At 29.1% G+C, this 22,188-nt stretch overlaps 1 protein-coding gene across 1 annotated transcript; it reads right to left on the bottom strand.

The window, feature by feature from the left end:
- Positions 1-370: 370 nt before the first annotated feature.
- On the bottom strand, positions 371-12,497 carry LOC111624350 (transmembrane inner ear expressed protein-like). Its single transcript, XM_023367174.1, has 4 exons — positions 12,331-12,497; positions 9,636-9,756; positions 1,250-1,393; positions 371-668 (listed from the first exon to the last, which is right to left on the bottom strand). Exons 1-4 carry the CDS (start codon positions 12,406-12,408, stop codon positions 496-498), a joined length of 516 nt encoding a protein of 171 aa, XP_023222942.1. The 5' UTR covers positions 12,409-12,497; the 3' UTR covers positions 371-495.
- Between the last annotated feature and the right edge of the window lie 9,691 nt (positions 12,498-22,188).

Below are 22,188 nucleotides of genomic sequence, written 5' to 3' on the forward strand. Positions count from 1 at the left end.
AACATTTGTCAAATTTTTATTAATAAAAATGCCATTCAATTAGTTATACATAACATATACATTATACCAATATATACATATAAAAAAGTTTAAAAATGGAAAAATATCCAAATTTTTTATTTTATTGAAATATTAAGCAATTATTTTCTTAGAATGTGAAGTGATAATAAATTAATGAGATTAGACAACGAAGCATTTACATAAATTTAGACAATAAAAAAAATTAACCAAGAATTATATCTAGATATTTTACTTAAATTATTACATTTATAAGGTAAAGATATTGCCAAAATTTTAGACTTGAGCAATCGGTTATAGTGAGAAAACAATTTCTTTTATTGAAAAAATGGCACAAATCTCAGTGCTTAAATTTTATTTTTCTTCAAAATTTGAATCCTCGCACAACTCCTGTTTTTATAATTTTGATTTGTTTTTTTTACAGAAAATATTTCTCTTCAATTTAAAAATGAAAATTGATATGTTCGGTAATTGAATTTATTCGATTTGGAGATGGTTTTCTTCTATTTGATTGAGTTTTGTATCTTCTAAATGTTCTGTTTTGTTCTTTTCTAAATGTTCGGTTTTATTTTCTTCCAATTGACTGAGTTTACTATCTTCTGACTGATTTATTTCGTTGCTGTCGTACAGATCTTTCACTTTTTCCAAAGCTACAAATTAAATATCACCGTTTAATATTTTACCAATACAGTTTACAGTTTATTTAATTAACTTTATAATTTATTAATTATAAATATAATAACCTATGTTATCTCTATAATAAACTAATCTTATCTGTATTGAGTGAATAATACCTTTATTTAAGTTAATATTTTATCACAGTTTGATAAAATGACAATACAGTACACTCTTGCTAATCTGGCCTTTCAGTTATCCGTCATATTCTCATTATACCGTAGTATGTGTGTCTCTTATTTATATTTTATTAAAATACATACAGTAAACTTGTAACATTCAGTTTAATAAAGTAAATTTACAATTACTGTATCACTTGTATATAATTTTACAATAAGACAAACAATAGGCCAAAAGTATCAGTGACGAAGGGCAACAAGTCACTGATTCATTGACTATAGACAGACTTTATACCTTTATATGTTATATTAATTTATGATATAAATCAATGTTTACTTTCTGTGATGATAAATTTGTATAAAATATGAAGGATTATTTAATATTATTTGTTTATTAATAAGTACTAGAATGAAAACAAAATACAAAATATACGTACCCAATCTCAAATTCATATCGTCCATAGTTAATTGATCCAGAAAACATCTGAACCTTCGCGTTAATTTTTTTCTGATGTAATCTGCTTCTATTTCTTGTTTTGTTCGAGGTATTCGGCATTTCATAAAACAACATAAGAATACAACTAAAAATAAAAGTTTTCGTATTAGTAATTTTATATATACATGTATATACAGTATAATTCTTATCAACAACAAAATTTTGAAGCGCTTATTATTATATATTTTCATTATATTAAACATGTACGAATGTCCATAAAGTATTCAGATATTGATATTGAGATTAGATCGTATCAACTATTAAACAGTCATAAAAGAAATTAAATCACTTAAATTAGGCTTATACAATCTAATTTTTGAATTCCTGATAAGTTAGATAATAATGTAGTTTTAAAAAAACAGGTAATAATATACAGTGGTACCTCGGAACACGAAATCAGTTCTTTCCTTGAGGGTATTCGAGTTTCAAACAATTTTTTTCCATAAGGACTAATATAAACCGAATTAATCAGTTCTCAAACCCCAAAAATGCTCATTTTAATTCTAAGATAACATAATTTAAGCTAAAATAGCACAAGTAAATTTCTTAATTAATGCATAAAACAAGAAAATAATACAGTAGAGCGTCGATTATCCGAATCAATCAGGGACTGGGGTTGTTCGGAAGATCGATGTTTCGGATAACCGATTATGCACGAAAAAATATATTAACCTATCCCATGTTGAAATTTTTCTCCGTTGCGTGTCGCTTCGCGTTGAACACAAACCGATACGGCCATACTCTACTTACCGTATACGGTAAGTAGAGTATGGCCGTATCGGTTTGTGTTCGAGTTCCAAAAGATCGATTTTGGGGAAAAATATCCTCGAAAATAATGTTACAAGTTATTCGATTTCTGGGGCATTCGAGTTCCTCGGTATCAATATATTCGATGTTAGGCTATGCGCCAGGAATATCTATGACGTGATGTAACCTTTATACTGTATACTACCGGAAAAATCAGTAAATTACTGAACAACTCCATCAAGATTTTGTCTGTATTCAGTTATTCTATTAACAACGATGTAAAGATTCTTAAAGATTCTATTCGCAGCTAAAGCTCGAAAAGTGTAATAAGTTTAAGCTGTTGCAGCTGTTAACAAGAGTGCTTTTGAAATGCTTTATGAGACTGAGCCGAAGCCCAATTAGGCTTTACATAAAGCAGGCATTGAATTTTTCATAGTAAAGTATCATGAGACATTATTTTGATATAGGATCCGGCCGAACATCAGATTTTATATATTGTAAATTCTATATAAAAGAAAATCTACGAATCCTATTGATAACTAATCTTCAAATTCATCACTTATAACTCTAGGATTTTTGTTTATGCTATGCATACAATGCCCAAATGCGTACTTGTAAATTACCTCGTAATAGATATAAAGATCTTAATAATACAGTATACAAGCCGTAAAAAGTTACGAGGCTGCATGCGGACCGGGAATCTCAGGTTGAAAATACCTGCTATAAAGTCGTCGTCCAATATACAGTATATTTATGTTGATTATTGCAGCTTTAGGTGATATAATTAAACATTTTGCGGAAACTTAATTTTTTGGTTACATTAATTAAAATTTTACAGTTTTATAAACAAATATTTCGGCAGACGTGCAAGTTTTGAATTACGTTGTTACTTTTCATAATAACAACAAGAGGTTCACAATAATAGACTTACCTGCATTCCAATTGAAAATTGATTCTTAAGTCATCTCGTATATTTACTTTTTTCTCTAGTACGATGAAATGTAAAAAAATTCAGAAATTTTTTGTTAGTTTATTACACTAGATCTTGTACTTCCCGATCAGAAAAAAGTAATATTAGAAAAGAATTTAGAATGCCTCTCATAGTAAATAGTATATATAAATATATCTTTATTATATATTTATATATGAAAAGAACAGAGATAAAGAATTGATAGCTCAAGGCTTTGTAACAAAATTTGGTAGATAGAAATAAAAACCGTGGAAGACTGGAAAGATGGACTGAGATTAGAATACTAAGCCGATGGCAAACCTTTTTCCGAAGGTTGGTCAAAATTGAATTCGAATTTTAGAAATTACAAATCTCAGGTCAAATATTTCATGTGAGTATTTTAAAAATTTACAGAAATGCTTACAAATTATTTATAAGTGAAAAGAAAATAATAATTTGATTATAACAGAAACAAATATTTCGTTCAATGGGAAATCTGCTGTTGTTTATTCGATCAAAGTTTTTCTATTTGAGGTTCTAATTAGTGGTCTTTAAGATTTTTTACGACAGTGTTAGGATCTGATTTCATGTACATAGGCAAATTTTTGAATTTGTTAATAATTTTTTTTTTTATAATTTATAAAAACCTAATACTTTCTAAACATTCAATGTTGGTATCTTGAAATCATCGCACTGTTCAAGGGTTCGTCATCGATGAAGTGTGATACTGATAGGGCACATTAATGCATAAGCATATCACAAATTAAATAAACCAGAGATCTTGCCTTCTTAAAGGCTTCATGCTATTGCTCATTATTTATATTTTTATTCTATCTGTATAAATAATAAAAAGAGAATTTTCGTTTGTAAGACAATCTTGAAATAGTCTTGAAAGGTAGCTTTTCGTGCTAGGTCTCTATTTATTTCAACTGTCAAATGGAAATAAATATTGTAGATCAGAAGAAGACGAATTTATTTTTATGTAATATAGATTTTGTTTAATTTGGTGGTAAATATTATTTAATTAAAATCCAAACAGTATATAATGAATTGTTAGAAGCAAAAGAGATTTTTTTCAACATTGCACAGATATATGATGTATTAGTTCCACAACGACGTTTTCAGCAAAATAAGTTAATTTATTCAAAAAGGAACATTTAAACCGTTAGTTAGTTCCGTAGCAAAACGCAAATTTTCCAATGATAAGAACAAAATGCGAATTCAAAATGTTATCTTGGCAAAGCGTGTGGCGAGAAATGATGCCAATATCCTTATAAAACAGTCAACATTATGCAGCCTGCTTCACTGCGAGGATGCTTTATACTTGCCAACACCTCTTTTGGATTATTTTCGCTCTGTGGACATTAAGAGGGTTCCAGCTTCACAATGGAGCACCGAGAGGTGAAGTGCGGATCATCCTCGACAGACCATCCTCCCGTAAAATTCTTGAGTTTTGCGACCGCCCGAATTCGGTAGGCTGACTCCTTCACCACCTTGTCTATCTGCCGCATAGATTCACAAACAGTAGATTCCACAAGCGTTTTTCAGCTCATCAAAATAAAAATTTTTAGCGTATTCTGTATACTATACTAAAAAAATCTAAACTGTTTTTATATTAATTTATGCAATGTTGATTTTTACACCTTTGTACTTTGCGCTCAATTTTTAAATTTAAAATGATTTCCTTCTATCTTTGCATTTGAGAGAGATGGAAAATTCACATTTTGTCGCAGAACTACAGTACGATTTATGCATTCCTTTTTTGAATTAATTAATTTACTGTAAACATTACACTGAAACTAAGGCACAATATTCATATACGCATGCATTCTGCATCTTTCCAGCATTGCACGAATACATTTGCAATGCTGGAAAGATATCTTGTCCCTGGAGTAATGTTGACGTGTATAGCATAAGTATTTTTTTTTTTAAATTGTTATTTTCCTTTTTTAAATTCCTTTATCATCAGAATAAGTTTTTTATTCAATAGAAAAGTCGTATTTGTGCTCTTACCAAATAAATAAGTTGTCTTAAATCCATATCATTGATCATTAACATCTATCAATATAAATGCTTTTAAATATTACTAAAATTTTGTTTAATTAATAATGAAACTAACACGTAATATTAATAGTAAATTTTCTTAAAATATTATTTAATTAAGAATAAAAATTTTAAAAATTACGACAATTTTACGTTAAAATTATTTGATAAAGTATAAAAGCAAGTGACAACGTTTATAGTATTATAGACTAAACTTGGAAACAAAAAATTTCTCAATTTCTGTCGATTCTACATTATGTATAATTCATATTGATCAATTAACTTATATAATTTAATAATACGTATTAAACAATATAAAACATTTGGTAATTAATATAAATTAATTATACGAATAAACTGTAAAAATCGTTCCAATAAAGTGATGTTTACAGTTTATACCTATTCACGACCGCATTAGCAGATCATTTCTCAAATATAGTAATTTCGGTTTTAAGTCAAAAATCTATTGGGTTGATGTAAAATTTTCTGGAATTTTCTAAAGTTTTATACTACAATTATTTCAAAAACAAAAACTAGTTTATTCAAGAAAACAATTGCTATTACATTCAAGCATCTTCCATCGATTGGGCGTATCACGAATTTCTGCAAAATGAAACTAAGGTTGTTTTCTTCTGAAGAGCGCACCAAGTGCTATTTTCATCTCCTCATCATCTGCGAATTTCTTTCCATCCAAGAAGTGTTGCTTGGAGCGGAAGAGATGATAGTCGGATGTTGCAATGTATAGACTATACGGGAAATGAGGAAGAACCTCCAGCGAGATCAAACAGCTTCTTCCAGATCACCCTTGACATGTGTGATCTTGCATTCAAATTGTACAGTAAGGAACCCAAACGTTGATCTTGCAGATCTTTTATATAGCAGTTAATTGACTAACTAGGATGGACTGGTTACAATCAAGTATCTTACTCATTTCTCGCATGGTCTGACGTGGGTTGGTTTCCACCAGTTGCAAGGTATTATATAGGACCGAGTACTATTCTAGTTTGAAATAAACAGGATTTTATGAAGGAGAAAAGTTAAAAAATTTATTTAAATACAGTATAATACTCGTATATATGGTTTGCAAGCAGTCGAATGTAATTACTCTGTTTTGAGTTAGTTTAATTTTACATAAAATTTGACAATTATTTTTCTATCTCCTCTCATCGTTGGTAGTTATAATTTCCAATTAGGCTGTCTTCAGAAAGTCGTAAAAATTATATTAAAAACTCGTTGATTTGCACATGCCGATGCTGATACGAAGAAATATATAAAGCATTAAATATATTAATAAACGATAAGGCTCAGTCAAAAGAAATAAGTTTTATTTTAGGAAAATCGATGAATAAAATCACAGACTACATTTTAAACAATATTTTGAAGTGATGATTTTAAATCGAATTAAGAGTTGAAGTTGAAATTTGGTACACAGTTAGAGTACGTCACGAAAACGCACACTAAGAAGGAATTTTTCGAAATTCACCCCCCGGGGAGAGAGACAGGATTAAGGCTTAACACTTCCATCAACAATGGAAGTGTTACTTAACAATGAAATTATTAAGAGAAAGCGACGTGCAAGACGCAGATGCAGGTTTTTTCGTTTTTGCGAGAAATCGAACATATTTTTAGACCCATCTAAAAATTCTCTAATTAGTCTGGAAACGGGGACTCAATTCTTACATTCTGTGAAAACGGGTAAGGTTGGCTATAACGTAATACTCTTAATCTTCGCTATCGTTACTTTTGCCCGAGCAACGCCGGGCCTACACGCTAGTTTTAAATATTTTATGAGATCCTTGTAAAAAATATAGAACCGGGAGTGTCGAAAGTGCTAATTCAGCCCTGGATGATGAATTGATGATGATGTTGATAATTATTAATACTTTGAATATTATATCTGTAGTTATCGAGAAGTTAAATAAAATATTAAAATATTTATTGATCTTTTTATTACGAAAATAATGTTTCTTAAATAATAAAATTCACAAAAAGTTTTACACTAAATAACTAGATTGCTAGTTTTTTTTGGAGAATTTTAAATATTTAATTAAATTTTAAATGAAAACAAGTAAATAAGATTATTAGATTTACGCCACATAAAGAAGAAAGTTTGTTTGTTTACCTCTTTTAATATATTTAAATAATGGAAAATAACTTGTGAGGGTTATTTTACACTATTAATTATTATATTTTTAATTGTAATGTCTAGATGAAGTTTCCAAACTGATACCCAGCTTTTGTAATGTCACGCGATGAGTGCGCTTTTCGTATCGATTAGTTCGTACTTTTCCATCATCCAGAGTGAACAGTTGTTGAGTGAAACGGCCGGTGTCACACCTCAGTGCGTCCACTACCTCAACCTGTCCGGGCGGACACTTTCAGGTACTTCAATGTGTCTGAATCTACATCAAGCTGTCAGATCCAATAGTTTTTTTACACAAAAAAATCTATTGTAAATATTTATGATTATCAAATGTATTATTAATTGTTTATTAATTCGCAGAAACCATAATAACCTATTATATTTTGTTATTTTTTACTTTTTGCTTATATCTTTTTCTTCTGTCAATAAGTAATCTAATATTAATAAATAAAAATAGTTATAAGTTTTAGTGCATAATTTTCACCATTTATACAAAAATTAAACACGGAAGTTTCTGTTAACAAGGAAAATAGCGTCATCCGTGTACGTATCGCTGGGATGCAGTGAAACTGGCATCCATACCAAGATATTTCTGTACTTGCTGCATCAAATAATTGTCTCCATAAGAGTGATGCAGCATTTATTTTATATCATATTCCCAAACTTTAATGTTTACAAATTAAGTAAATATATTAAAAATTTAGGAAGTAACCTACACAAATAATCAAATGAATGTAGTCGAAATATGATATTAGGAATGTATGTATCTCTTCAAACTTATTTATTTTTGTTTGGAACATTTTGAAGTACAGTAATCCCAAACATATAGAGGTATGTAGCGTGTTATTTCAATATCCGGAAATATTGACACACCTTCGTTAGGGACACTTTGAGTTGTGGCAAATAAATCATTTAAATGAACTCACAATTTGGTTTTTCGCTTCAGCTTTTGAAGTTTTCAAGTAGGTTTACGTTCGTCGGCCATTCCTTCCCTTTGGAATGACGGCTAATGTTTGATGAAATTATTTTGCCTCATCCAAAACTAAAAACAATATACTTTAATATGCTTTATAATAAAAACTATATGTGAATATAAACGGTCTTTTTTTTAAAATTTTCTACAATGTCAAGAGAACAAGATCAAATTTCTCCGAGTATCTCCTCTAGTAAGACGTATCTCACGTAAATATTAGAGATAGGAATCATTTGCAAACAATAAAAAATTTTTTTAAATATATTATTAATAAGAATTAAGTTTTATTTAATTTCAATGAGTAATTTTTTAAAAATGGATAATAATATTAGATATCCGCTTATTTTCTTTTATTGGCTTGATTTTTAAAACGTCAAATATCAATATCTAACTTATATTTAGATTTTATATCTGACATAATTGTTTAGACTAAATAACATATATTAATGTTTTAAAATTCAGTCAGATAACATAACCTTCAAAAATGAATTCTATTCTGTATATATCTTATTTCGTTATACATATATGAGTATAGCATAAATAAAAAAACTAGGATGCAGTAGCTTTATTTATTTTGTATTTATATTGTATGATATTTACAGTATGAAAGTTTTTTCCTTTTTTGGCTTTTTCCCGTTTGTGGACAAAATGAGGACTTTTTTCCTCCACTCTCATCGTGGATTCGGCCAAGCCCCAATGGGGAGGTTGGATGATGAGGGGCAGGACCGACGTATTCGGAATAGACTGCCATAAAAAATTTCTGGAGTTGCTAGCCCGGATTCCATCTTGTGTCCCCCAGAATCCCAGAGACGATCTTCCGCTTATCACATATGTGAAAGTCAATGAGCGCTTTCCCTGGTAATTATTTTAATTCCATTTACTAAAATTCGAAAGCAAATTTTTCTAAATTATTGTAAACATCATTTTTTAAATTAAAATTATATATGTTAATTTTTCTAATTATTCTATGGCCCACCAATGGCCGAGTGGATAAAACCACTAAACACTGGTATTTTGTGCCTCGCCAACGAACTGGCCACATGGAGTTTACCGGGTTTTCTTTACGTTTGTAACACCTAAATAGGGGCAGTTTCCTATAAAAGTCTTTTCGGGAGATATCTCTCTACTATTTTACGAGTTTGGTTTTCAAAATTTATAAATTTAAAAGTATTAAAACCAAAATATAGTCATGAGTTGTGTTCCAGGTTTAGAAACTAATTGAGTTCAATAAAACAATATATTTCTGATAAGTCACAATTTAATCATTATAATGTAAAATTANAATGATATAAGTTAATAGATAATATAAGTTACATTCCGATAACATAAGTTAGTTATAAGTTCTTATTTCATTAAACACTTGTAGCTATAGGATCCGATGATTCGATTGAAATAGTTGAATTTTTCCTTTTATTATACACTCGTACATGGTACAAATGATTTTTCTTTATAGTTAATAAATGATAACTTACTGACTGCTATAATTCCGGCTAATATAAGGAAAAGTATGTGCCAAACTCGAAATCCCGCTATCACTGGTTGTTCTAACCAAAACGAAGTCGATGCTGTAGTGGACTCTTCATCTTCACAATACTTTTATTGAGAAGAACAATTAATTATCTTCTATTTAATAATATTTATACTAAATGCAATATTTTAAAGCCTAAACTGTAGAATAAAGTCTAAACTTTTTAAACATAATTTATCTATTTATTTTTTATAATTTATTCTTTAATATAAATAAAATCAATACTGTATCCTTGTGTCATATTCTTTTTTATATTTATTAGTTTAATCAATTAGTGAATTAAGGTAAACTATATTAATCCATCAATTAGACTTAAAAATGAATATAAATTATTCAATACGAATGGATATAATATAATTTAAACTTTAATTTTAATTTAATTGAATTGACATTAAATTTGAATGCTTTAAAATGACTTTTGAAGTAATCGAAATATTATTTGGTAGGGAAAAATTCATTTTAGCACATTAAATAAACGAGTTTCATATACATTTATAATATTTTTGTACGTAAGTATAAAGAAAAGCAACAAATTTAATATTTGAAAATAAATCCAAGGCAAATATTTGAAAGAAAGCAAAATAAATAAGTGAAAATTGCATTATGTCAATATTACTAATATACATTTTAACTATAATTAAAGCAAAAACATTCATTATAAATGTTAATAATTAACCGCATAAACTGGACCATTACTTCAGTTTTATTGTCGATCCATGTAATTTTGAAGCAGTCACTTTTTTATGTAAGGCTATAAACAAGGTAGGAATATCTTGGAAATGATCCATTAACGAAACTAGTCAAGACTCTACTTTTACTGTACAGAACGCATTAATTTTCCTTTTATTTTATATTGTAGCCCACAGGTTTTGTCACTTGTTAAATGAAGCCCATAACAAACGATATTTAATTTAAATATTTATGTGCATAACATATTTTTAATATTATATCCTTATTGCTTTATAAGATTTTTCAAAATCTATAAGGACAATTTTTATATATTAACACATAGAAAAAGTATTATAAAAATAATTAAAGCCCCATAAACAGTAAAGTCTGTACTATCTTAAAGTGTTAAAATGTTTGATTTTAAAATGAAAATCAAAATTTTAGCTCCTGTTTAAAAATATTTTACTTGAATAATTTAAAATTAACTATTTACTTAAACTTTATATTTTAAATTTTAAATGAGACTGTCTTAACAAATGGTTAACATATTCATTGAATCGTTGATGTATAAATTTGTATCTTAAATTAATAAAAAAAAACTTTGTTTTGCACCTTTTTATACTGGTTTTCGCGAAGTTTTAAAAACGATTCGCATGTTACATACAAGAAAATTAATTCCTATAAACCTTGAATTAGTTTTCTGATCCCGCAATGACCTATGATGCTGCTGAGACGATCATAAAAGTACGTATATCAAATTACTTTGTCATAATAATTGGGTGTGGTCGATACGAAATGGTGAAAAAATGGAACTACTCTATACAGAAAACTATTCGTTGTTGTATATCTTCTACTTTATTATTCATGATCGAACAGGGATACATACGTTCGTGCAAAAATTTAATTTGCTTGGATATTTGAAGTATTGATGTCAGCGAAACATCCACAGTTTGATGCTAATAGAAACTTTTTCTACAAGTTTTGTAGATTAAATATTAAATAATAGAATATAAATTATTTAAAATAATTTATACTAAGGCAATTTCTACGTTTAAAATTTCGTATTTGTGCTACAGAATGTTTAATACGAAAATCTAGATGATTATTTTCAAATATTAACACAATGTTAAATATTTCTATCTTAAAAATTACGTAGAAAGTAAATTGATTCTAGGTAATTCAATTTTAAATCGCAAAAAGAATTTTTGTTTTAATTTTTTTTTTTTGAAATTTTATATAAAGTCGAAAATTAGGTTTATATTAGAAACATTGAAAAATTCCATTAACGCAACACTATATAATTATAGGCTAATGAAAAATTACAGGCTACCTAATTTTTCTCTTCGTCATTCCTACCCTCTATCGATCACACACTAATAAATTACTTTCTCATGATATTAGTTCGTTTATCAAATTATAAGTCTTCCAATTCAAGGACAAAGACCTTTCTAAGACGTCTTTTTACTGTTTCAAATGTAAATTTACCGAATTAAATTAATCTCTTGGAAGTTATCAAACTATATAAAGTGCAAATAAAATAAAAGATTTGAAAATGCAGTCAAAATATAAATGTTTTATTAAAATTCACTCAAGACTTAACCTATATATTGAATTTTTTAATATAATTAATATAAAATTACTAAGTAATATTATATTAATGTATATAATTTTAATGAAAATTAATATTTCAGTATAAAATTGAGTATTATTTTATTAATTTTATAATGTTTTAGATTCGAATGTACAGTACTTTTACTATATATATATATTTAAATTATCATTACTAAAAATGAGTCTTTAATATTAAAATCGTAATTTTTAGTTAATTTTCTACAATTAGTCATAAAAATAAATTATTTTTAAGAGACAAAATGTTCGACTTTTAGAAAATAAATAAATAAACTATTTTCAAAGTTATAATAATAATAATTAATGAAAATATATAATTGATATGAATTAAATATACTTACAGAATAGCCGACATTTCCAGTCGATGTGAAAATAAAAAAATAAAAAAAGTTGTTCGGACAATAGCGAAAGGCGACCATTCTTCGTTGATGGCAACATGTGGACTGACGACGTCACAAATTACCATTGAGCACGTGCGTTTTGCTCCCACGCATCATCGGGGAAAAAGAAAAGCTAATAGTACCGAGAATTATCTTTTCAATTTTATAAAAGGTAATTCTTGGTAGAAAATATATTTTAATGTTCTTAGATTTTCTGAATCATAATTTATTGCGTAAAATTTGTTAAGGTTTAGGTCAATCACATCGAATCTAGTAGGGCAATGCCAACATTTCTAGACTTATTGATTTTTCTGATTCTCACTTTTGACAAGTAGAAAATTATTATTTAGCGTTAAATTACTACGTAAGAAATCGAAAATTACTATCGAATTGATTTCCTGTAGTTTGTCTTTGCTTATTTATATTTTTATTTAATTTTTTTCAAATTTTATCTAACGATTTTTCTTTCTGTTCAAATATTTCTTGTGTTTTTTACAGGAAATTCGAAGCTCAAAAATATCAAATAAAATAAAAACTGGTAGTTCATATCTGGAGAATGATGGAAGTTAATTAATATTAATTAGGAATCGTCAAGATTGGGAGGTTTAGTTCGTAAATTAATGTATAATACAGTAAGGTTTAAAACATTGTTTATTACTGTATTATTAAAACCAGAAATCCAAAGGTAACGAATAATGAAAAGAATTTATAATGAATTTATTAAATTTCACAAAGAAATTGGTTATTTTTATTAACATTTAAGAAATAATTTATCCTGTTTTTTAAGTATTAAATATTAAATTTTGGAAAACGAAAAGGAGGAAAAGTCGAGTGATGCCATATTTTTAATATTTATTATGTTTTATATCTAAATATTTTCTTTTGTATAGAACTTAAAAGGTGTAAGAAGAGAAGTATTTGATAAAGATTCTGTTAAACGATATAAAAATAATTTAATTTTTAATACATTCTTATTTTATTTAATTAATTAATCTTACTTTTAAACTCTTTTTCTCTGTTGAAATAAAATGTGAAAACTAAAAATCAATAAATATTTGAATGATGTACAGTACTGTACAGTACATAAACAAGTAGCATATGAGTCCGTGATGAAGAGGATTAGAAATCGTAATTAAAGTACTCTATTCAACACTGTCTAAAATGACATTTAACTGTCCAAATGCAATCAATTTGGTATGCTGATATTTCAGAACATGCTAAAGCCATTTCTTTGAAATGAATTTTAAAAAAGTATTCCCAAAACTGGCCAAATTAGTACACAGTGACATTTTAGGCATTTGAATTCGTGTAGTTTTTTTTTTATTATTATGAAAACACTAAAAAGCTTGATTTGTTGAGGGCATGTTGTAAATTAAAAGCCTTGAAAGAGAGTATATGAGAAACATCATAGAGAATCAATTATGGTCGAACTTTAAACTTACTGTTTACCACCTTCAGAATGAGGACCACATTGAGCATTATTCCTTGCTTCGCTAAGGTCTCCGTATTGCGTGAATGCCTTGTGAAAATAAAGTATTTATTTACAGCGTGAATTTTAGTACTTTCGTTTACGAAAATGTCCTCTACATGTTTCGAAATGGTTACTTTATTTAAAGAAGCCATTCGATTATTTACATCGTATATCATTACATTATTTATAAATTATTTTAATTATTAAGAATTTTAATGGACTACAAGATGTTTTTCTTATTCTAAAAACGCATTTTCGTATAAAAATAATCGAATTAAATTTTTTTTAACTAGTTCATTTTAAGTGAATTTGAATGAATTCATTTGTTATAAACAATTATTAATAATTTTAAAATATTTTAAACATTATTTTAATTTTCAATGAAATAATAATTGTTCTTGAATAATAATAATAACATTTAAATACAATGTAATTTAAGTTTAAACCATATATTGTTAATATTTATTCTATCAATATTTTCTTTTAAACAATTCTTAATATTGTTTTTTAACGGTTTTTAAAGTTTGGATATAAAAATCAAAAATAAAAAATCTGTTTGTACGATAGCGAAAGAACAGTTAGTCGTTGTTGAGAACGTATGGACTGACAACGACTCAAATTACCAATGACCGTTCTGCGCTCATCAGTGTTCTAGTGGATAAAACCTATGAACATTGGTAATTTGGTTGCGGGTTCGAGCCTGACCAACATGACTGACCACGTAGAGTTTTCTGGATTTTCTTCGCGTGTGTAACACCTAAATAAGGAGATAATTTCCGGTAGTGTTTCAGGCAGGACAATCTGCCAATGCATTTCTCCTTTGCAGATCGCTCAAGTGTTGCATCGCCTAATCTATCAATTCAATCCATTAATTAACTATTTTAAAATGTAATTATTTAATTTTACGTTTAAAATGATAGTATTATTAATTATATAATTTTAAATTTTATGAAACGGACAGATTAGAATATAGATAAAAAAATTTTGAAACTTAAATCATTATTAAGTTTCAGAATTTCTAATCATTTGGATTTCTATCATCGAAGCATTTCTTACGTGGTGTAACAGTCTTTATCATTTAGTGAACCGCTGTATAAAAATTGTAAACTAAAAGTGAGCATTTGAATGCTCAAGATTTGTAACTATTTGAAAAGTTTCAAAAATATTCTATAAAATCTCTTTTTGAAAATTTAATTTAAGATTATTGTAAATTAATAACATAAACTATATATTACAGTATTTACTACTAGTAGCCTGGGACGCCCCCTAGTGGGCGTTGTTTACAAATTTCCATGAAGCAAGGTTCCTTTGACTTTTTTGTTCCTATCAATATGCTGTACAGCTCTGTTAAAGTCCCAATGGTAAGATTAGGTGAAGAGGTGGCGACCCCCCAAAGTGTAGCCCCGTGTGCGAACAATAAAGGGAAATGAACCATACCCCTATTCGCGACCCTTCGCGAGATATAAGCCCCTGAAATAATAAATTCCTATTACAAATATACTGAATAATTTATATTGTTATATTGACCAAATAATAATTTATTGGCCAAATGAATAATAATAATTCATATTGTTAATTTAAATAAGAATTAAAATTGTTAATTTGAATGTTTGAAATATGACACACGATAGGGACGCCTCTAGTATCCGTTATTAAACGGTTACGGGACGGACGGACGGACGGACACCCGTCGAATGGGTTATATATACAGTATAGATATTTTCTACTCAGACTCAGTAATTATAAACGATTGAGGAAAGATAAATAAATAATGAAAAAAATTGATATGAAATTATTTATGTTAAATGATTTAAAATTATTCTAATAATTTTATTGAATTTTAAAATATTAAACTTTCTTATCACTTTTACGTACTGTACGTATTAATTTCTGCATTTGATTATTTATAGTTGAAATAACTTGATAAACGCTCAATTATGAAAAATAACGTTTAAAAGGCTATACTTAAATAATTTTTCATTTTATTTTAGAATGTTTACAAATAATGTACAGTACAATATTGAATTTCCTAAAAGAAGTTTTATCATTAATTTTCTTGAAATTTCCGCTCACATTATAATTTTATGTTAAAAAATTATTCATAAAATATTAGGAAGAAACGCATTAATCTTTGTTACGAGGGAATATCGTAGATTAATAATAATATATATTAAAAAATTGAAAGAAAGACTAAGGCGTTTAGTTTATATTAGTCAAGAAAAATGGTAACATTTGAAATGTTCATTAACTTGCATTTATTTTCACTTTTATTTATAACATAGGCCATTTCGTATCTAATATTTAATTTTTTTTTAAAGAGGTGCTGTAATTTTAAGACTTTATTTCCAAATAATTTGTCAATTTTTATAAAGTGTTAATGTTTGACGTCACATAAATTTAAATGGTAAATGAGATTAACATTTTATAATAGATTACTTTATAAAAAAATGTAACATAGGATCAGAAACAAAAATTGGAGGAGGTATAACCTGCATAAAATTGGACTCGTTTGTCGTGCAATCATCATCCTGCCTGTGCATCTACCTTCTCTGTCTTATTGTGTATGGTTTGTTTTGACATTAGCTACATACAATACATTTAAACTTTAATGATATTTTTCTGGTATGTAAAATAAATGTTCGAAGTGACGACCGCCAACTTCGTTATACAGACTCCAACGAATCTGTATGGTTAGTCTCACTTTCTCGAAGAATGCTTGTTAGTCTCCGATAGTATCAAAAGCTGAAATGATACGGATTGACAGTTTCTTTGTATCCACTGGTGTTCTTACATCGAGCCCTTAACGTATCATTAGAGTAAGAAGTCGTAAAACGTAAGGTCAAGAGATTTAAGGACCAAGGAGCTGGACATTCTTTCCCAATCATTCGATGCCTAAAGATATCATTTAAGTACTGGAGCATCATATTGTAGCGCGCTGTTTTAGAGGGAATGTCTTGAAGAAGTTCTGGTAAGATGTGCTGCAAAGAAGTCTGGATAAACTTACGCAGTGAAACGTGATGGTAAGGAAGTGTGTGGCCCAATCAAGTATTCTCCCACAAAGACAAAATTTTGCTATGAACGAATTGTACATATAAATTTATTCATATATTTAAAGGAAAAATCTTGTGTAACAGATTTTGAAATTTATTATTTTTAAATGAACCGAGTGATATTGTAATAATTGATGAAGTTCAAATTTATATTTTCAAACTTGCTTATTTAGATACCACAGATTAACTTTTTTGAAATAAAATACTATAATTATGTTTTTGTTTATTATTTTTAAGATGTATACTCCAACGCTCCGATCGTTACTGCAAGTATTTTCTACTGTCAGTTCGTATTCTCATTTTTATACAAGTGGAATTAGACAATTATAAAGGAATTGATGTATGAATAAATTAATTTTTTAAAATATAGACACTCTAAATTTGTTCGGGATAGATTATTAGGACTTCTAAAAATCGAAACTAGACAGCCAGTTGGTGAAAGATTCCATTTCTAGTCCAATACGGACTGATTATCAGAACTTCGTTTGTTGTTCTTGACCGATGCAGGCTGGTCCTATTGTGAACACTTTCCTTAATAGACAAAAATTAAAATAAGACGTAAAACTCAACGGCAACTTCAATATCATAGAAAATAAAAGAATTAGTGTACGATATTCCATTGTACACTAATTCAGAATTCCATATCTAAGAATCCAAAAGTCAACTTTCCTTAGTTGAACTTTTGAGTTTATTTTACTCTTTTTAATGATAACTAATGTATATGTTATAGTCAAAATCTGAAATTCATCATAACCTTATCTTATTAGGCAAAACAAACAAAGCCCTTTCGTTACTTGTAGATTTAACTAAGTAGTTAAATTTAGAATTAACAAAATTCAGCTAACAATACTAATATTCACTGAAAAATTCTATATTAATTCGAATTCTAGCTAGTAAGAAACAGTAGGAAAAACTGTTGCGCCTTAATCATAGTGTACCTTCGAACATTTTCGTTATTAATACTTTTTGTGGCATCTATCGGGAAACAGTCAAAAGATCTGGTAACATTGTCACATATGGTTTTTCCATCAAATTTTTAGGCAGGTAGCCAGTATTTTGTAGACCCAAGATTGTGATCAAAAGGGTTTTTTTGTCTGTTAGTAAAATTCTGATGTCTATATTTAAGTTTCTTGAGAACAACAGATATGATTAAAGGAAAAAAGTCTGTGGTATTAGTTTGCGGATTAGATGAACTGGTATTCCTAAGTTTCTAACATTAATTGGAGGCAACAAATTTACGTTTATTTACAAGTGCAACTTCTTGATTAAGAACAACATTTCAAGATACAAGATGCTTGCGCGTTTCAATGTTCTCGTACCTTAAAACGCACAAGCATCTTGTATTTTGAAATTTTTTATGTATTCAGAATCTTAAAATATTACCATTATCTTTCAGGCGAAAATGCCCAGCAGTAAATCTGGCATGAGACCAACAATAGATATAGAAACTTTAAAAAGAGCCTAGAAGCCATTATAAGCTTTCCAGTGTGCATGACTCAGTTCCTTCTTTACTATACTATTGAAAATGATAAAAAGTATCTAGAAATAGAAATTATGTTTGGAATTAATTAATGCATTATGCTGTACTATTTTTATTGTTTAAACTACAATGTCTCGAGATAAAAGATGGTAAGTTCCAAGGTACTGTATGTAACCATGTTATATCTAGCAATATTTTTAAAATAAAAACAAATTTTTTCCCCTCATTTGTATATTCAAGAATAGTAAACCTATTATGCGCATTATGTAAGGATAGGAGTACTCTTTCATTTTAGCAAAAATAATAATAGAAAAATATTGTTAGTTATTTGTTAAAAAAGAAAATCAGAAAGTGTTCCAAAGTACAACAGCTTCCCCTACTGACTAAAATTTCTCATTGTTAAAACACGAAGTTTGTAAAAACTAGTTTTGCACCTAGAGAAAAATAATAACCTTTCAGCAGTGGGTTAGTTAGATGTGGTGCTATCCCCATGTAGAGGATAATAAACGTGGGAAATTTTTTAAGTATTTTTCCACGCGTGTTTTTTTCTCATTATCGTTTCGGAAAAAGATTTTGTAAACAGTTGTGTCTAGTAAAGAAAAGTCTTTTTTTTATTGTTACATAATTTATTTTTTATGTGAATTTTTTCCCGCGGTAGTTTTTGGCGATATCCGCAAAAGAATTTTTCAGATATATCCGTCCTTTACGATCGTCATTGATGGATATATCTGTCGGTTACTGCTGAGTGGATAACAATTGTAATTTAACAAAGATAATTTTAATAAATCTATTATCATAATTAATTAATGTTATCAGTACATTCTACGCTCTTTGCTATTTATTTTTTGGAACAAGACCTGCTATTGTGGCATTTTATATGCAGAGATTTCTTTGTTTTTTCGCTGAAGCATTGTTTTGAAGTATGAATCTTCTTCTCTCGATAATATAAAATATAAACGAAAAATATATAAAGCGCGAAGAAAAAAATTTGATGTTTAAATAGATTAAATATTTAGATATTCCAGACGATTGAGTTAATTCTGAACATTTTCTAAGCTCTGTGGACATTTCCACGCCTTTTTAAAAACTATTTCTGTCTTGTGGGCACTAAGAAAGCCTCTTTTAGCAAGCCCATTAAGGGTTCGGCCAGGCCCACAACGGGACAGCTGAGTGATGAGGGACTGGCCCGACATATCTGGATAGACAACTACCTGAAAAATTCCTCAGGCAAAAATGCCTGAGGAATTTTTGCCTGAGGCATTTTTCCACTATTCCACAAATGGCCGAGTAGCTAAAACTATTTAAAACTGGTAGTTGGTTGTGAGTTCGCTTTTTACCAACGGACTGAGAATATAGAATTTTCTGGATTTACTTCATATATCTAACACCTAAATAGGAGCCAGTTTTGCATAGAGTCCTGTGGGAAGGCACTCCCAAATGGCTTACTTTTACCATGTCACCGTCGCATATTCAGTTATTACAAACATATTTTTATGTTTTTTGTCAACTCCAGCGTATAGAACATGCACCAAATCTTACGTATAAGCACTAAATCATGTTTTCTTCGCAATCTTCTTTACAAAGATTACAAAACCAATGGCTTTTCCGGTTTTTTTTTTGGCTTTTTTAATTAATTTCCATTGTTTTTAACTTTCAACTGCTCATTTCCTTTTATTTTATGCTCTTACCATTCATGTTGGCTCTGGAATGCGTAAAGACAAAGAAGGATCATCTTTCATGAATTTATATTATCATTTCTTCCCTGCAGTTTTTTTGTCTGTGTTAAAATGGTGAGGTAATTTATAGTTTTTCGCCAATTTTCATAGATCAGAAGCAGTAAGCCCAAAGAAACATGATGGAATAAGAAGGAAATGGAATGATGAAATAAGGGAACGTGTTATGTTGCCTTATTCCATCATTTAATTTCCCCCCATTCCGCTTCATTGTAGCTTGTGATGTTTTCAACATTCGGTACAAGTTTCTTTGTGTAATGGGAGTTTTCTTGAGGAAGCTATCGACAAAAAACAGATTATTAGGGTAAATACGTCACTCATTGTAGTAAACAAATTTAACGCTAATAGAAAGATGTAATCGCAAAGCAGTCTTCACTTCGCTTAGGCCCCTTTTATACGGTTTTCCTGTCTGGGTGAAATTCAATGTCCTGGGCGACATTGAATGTTGCCCGGATGCGTAACATGAGACTTTTCATACCACACGGGCACAGTGAAATCTTCGTGCAGACGACAAATCCGCCTGAATCTTTTCGTTACCAGTTTATGGATCCAGCACGGAAGTTTTCCTGTGTTAAAATCTAACAGAATAGTGGAGAAAATGCGTGTCTTCACAAGATCCAGGTCGTCTTCAATTAGCTTTTGCATATGTTCCACAATACTTTTGTCAGTAGTGTCAGGCAGCGAAATTGCGAACTTCGCTGCCTGACAGTTTACGAAAAGTAACTGAAGAATTTGGCGTCGTCTGTTCTGAGTTCTTCAAAAAGTACGTTGGAAGCTCCAGGAATCAGTCTTTTACAGAAAGCTTGAACCCACATTTGCCCATTGCGTTTATTTTTCTGTCTATGTCGCAAAGCACGGCAATTTTTCTACGCACATAATCCATTGCATTGGACTCTAGAGTTCTCACCTTCAACCGAAAAAGGGGGTAATCCGAAGGTTGTTTGAAAACATCATACAGGTGTGGTTTGTCCGAGCAAATGTCTGGATCACGTAAAAACGACTTTTAGCAGTTTCTTAAATGTATAATAGTGTTTAATGGCTTAATACATTTTTTTTAAAATTGAGATATTAAATCTTTAAGAAATAAATACAAATTTACACTTTACTTTTAGAAACAAAATGTTAGATTCAAACTCGATTTCAATGTTTTGTTAAATTTTTGTCAAATTTATTTTACTAGGAACAACAACGAGAAGAAAGAAGAAACAAAAAAGAAAAACAATAAGAGGAACAAAAATTAAAATGTTTGTTCCTCTTATTAAAATAATTTAGGACGCTTCAGGAAATAGTCCTTTTAAAATAATTTTAACGAAAATTTTGCATTTAAAAACATTACCAATAGCGAAATTGCTTGCTTGCCTGCAGAGCCGTAACTAGGATTTTGGACGCCTATGGCCAAGAATGGCGCCTTTTTAATTTTTATTATTAAAAAAATAATAATTTTATTCTAAAAAAAAATACTGTTATAAAAGAATTATCTAATGACATTTAAATACTATATAAATATAAATATAAAATTTTTTTGTGTCATTAATATCGAATACATATTATTTCGAAACCTTCTCGTTAGCGACTTTATTAAATCGGCGGCTATGGCGGGGGCCACATTGGCCCCCGCAATAGGAGTACCCTAGCTACGGCCGTACCCTAGTTACGGCTCTGCTTGCCTGCTTTCCCGCCCTCAGGCGGGATGGTTGGGATAAACTGCAATGGTTATTTCGCCCCCTGTTTTTGTTTTTCCGGAACTGGAAAATCCGTGATTGTTTGATGCCCTGACTATGTCTATGTCTATGTCACCACGGCAAGAAAGTTTCTTTTATCAGCCAACTTGCAGGCGCCATCTTACGATGCGTTTTATTATTAATTCCAGAAGAGAACGGAAGGCATCATTCGTACAAACGTCCCAAGCGTCAAGCTGCAGGAACATATTGGCTAGCTGAGAACGACCTATAGCGCTCTAACGAAATACTGTATATGGAGTGAAGTCGTAACCAAGAAGACGAATCAACATGTGTTAGCGAAAAGAAAAAAGTTATGTTTTGTTTTATTCAATTCGAAATTTAAGCTATAATAATCCATTTTAAA

Source organism: Centruroides sculpturatus, unplaced genomic scaffold (assembly GCF_000671375.1).
Source record: "Centruroides sculpturatus isolate CEXI.00-Female unplaced genomic scaffold, Cexi_2.0 scaffold9, whole genome shotgun sequence".
NCBI lineage: Eukaryota > Metazoa > Arthropoda > Arachnida > Scorpiones > Buthidae > Centruroides > Centruroides sculpturatus.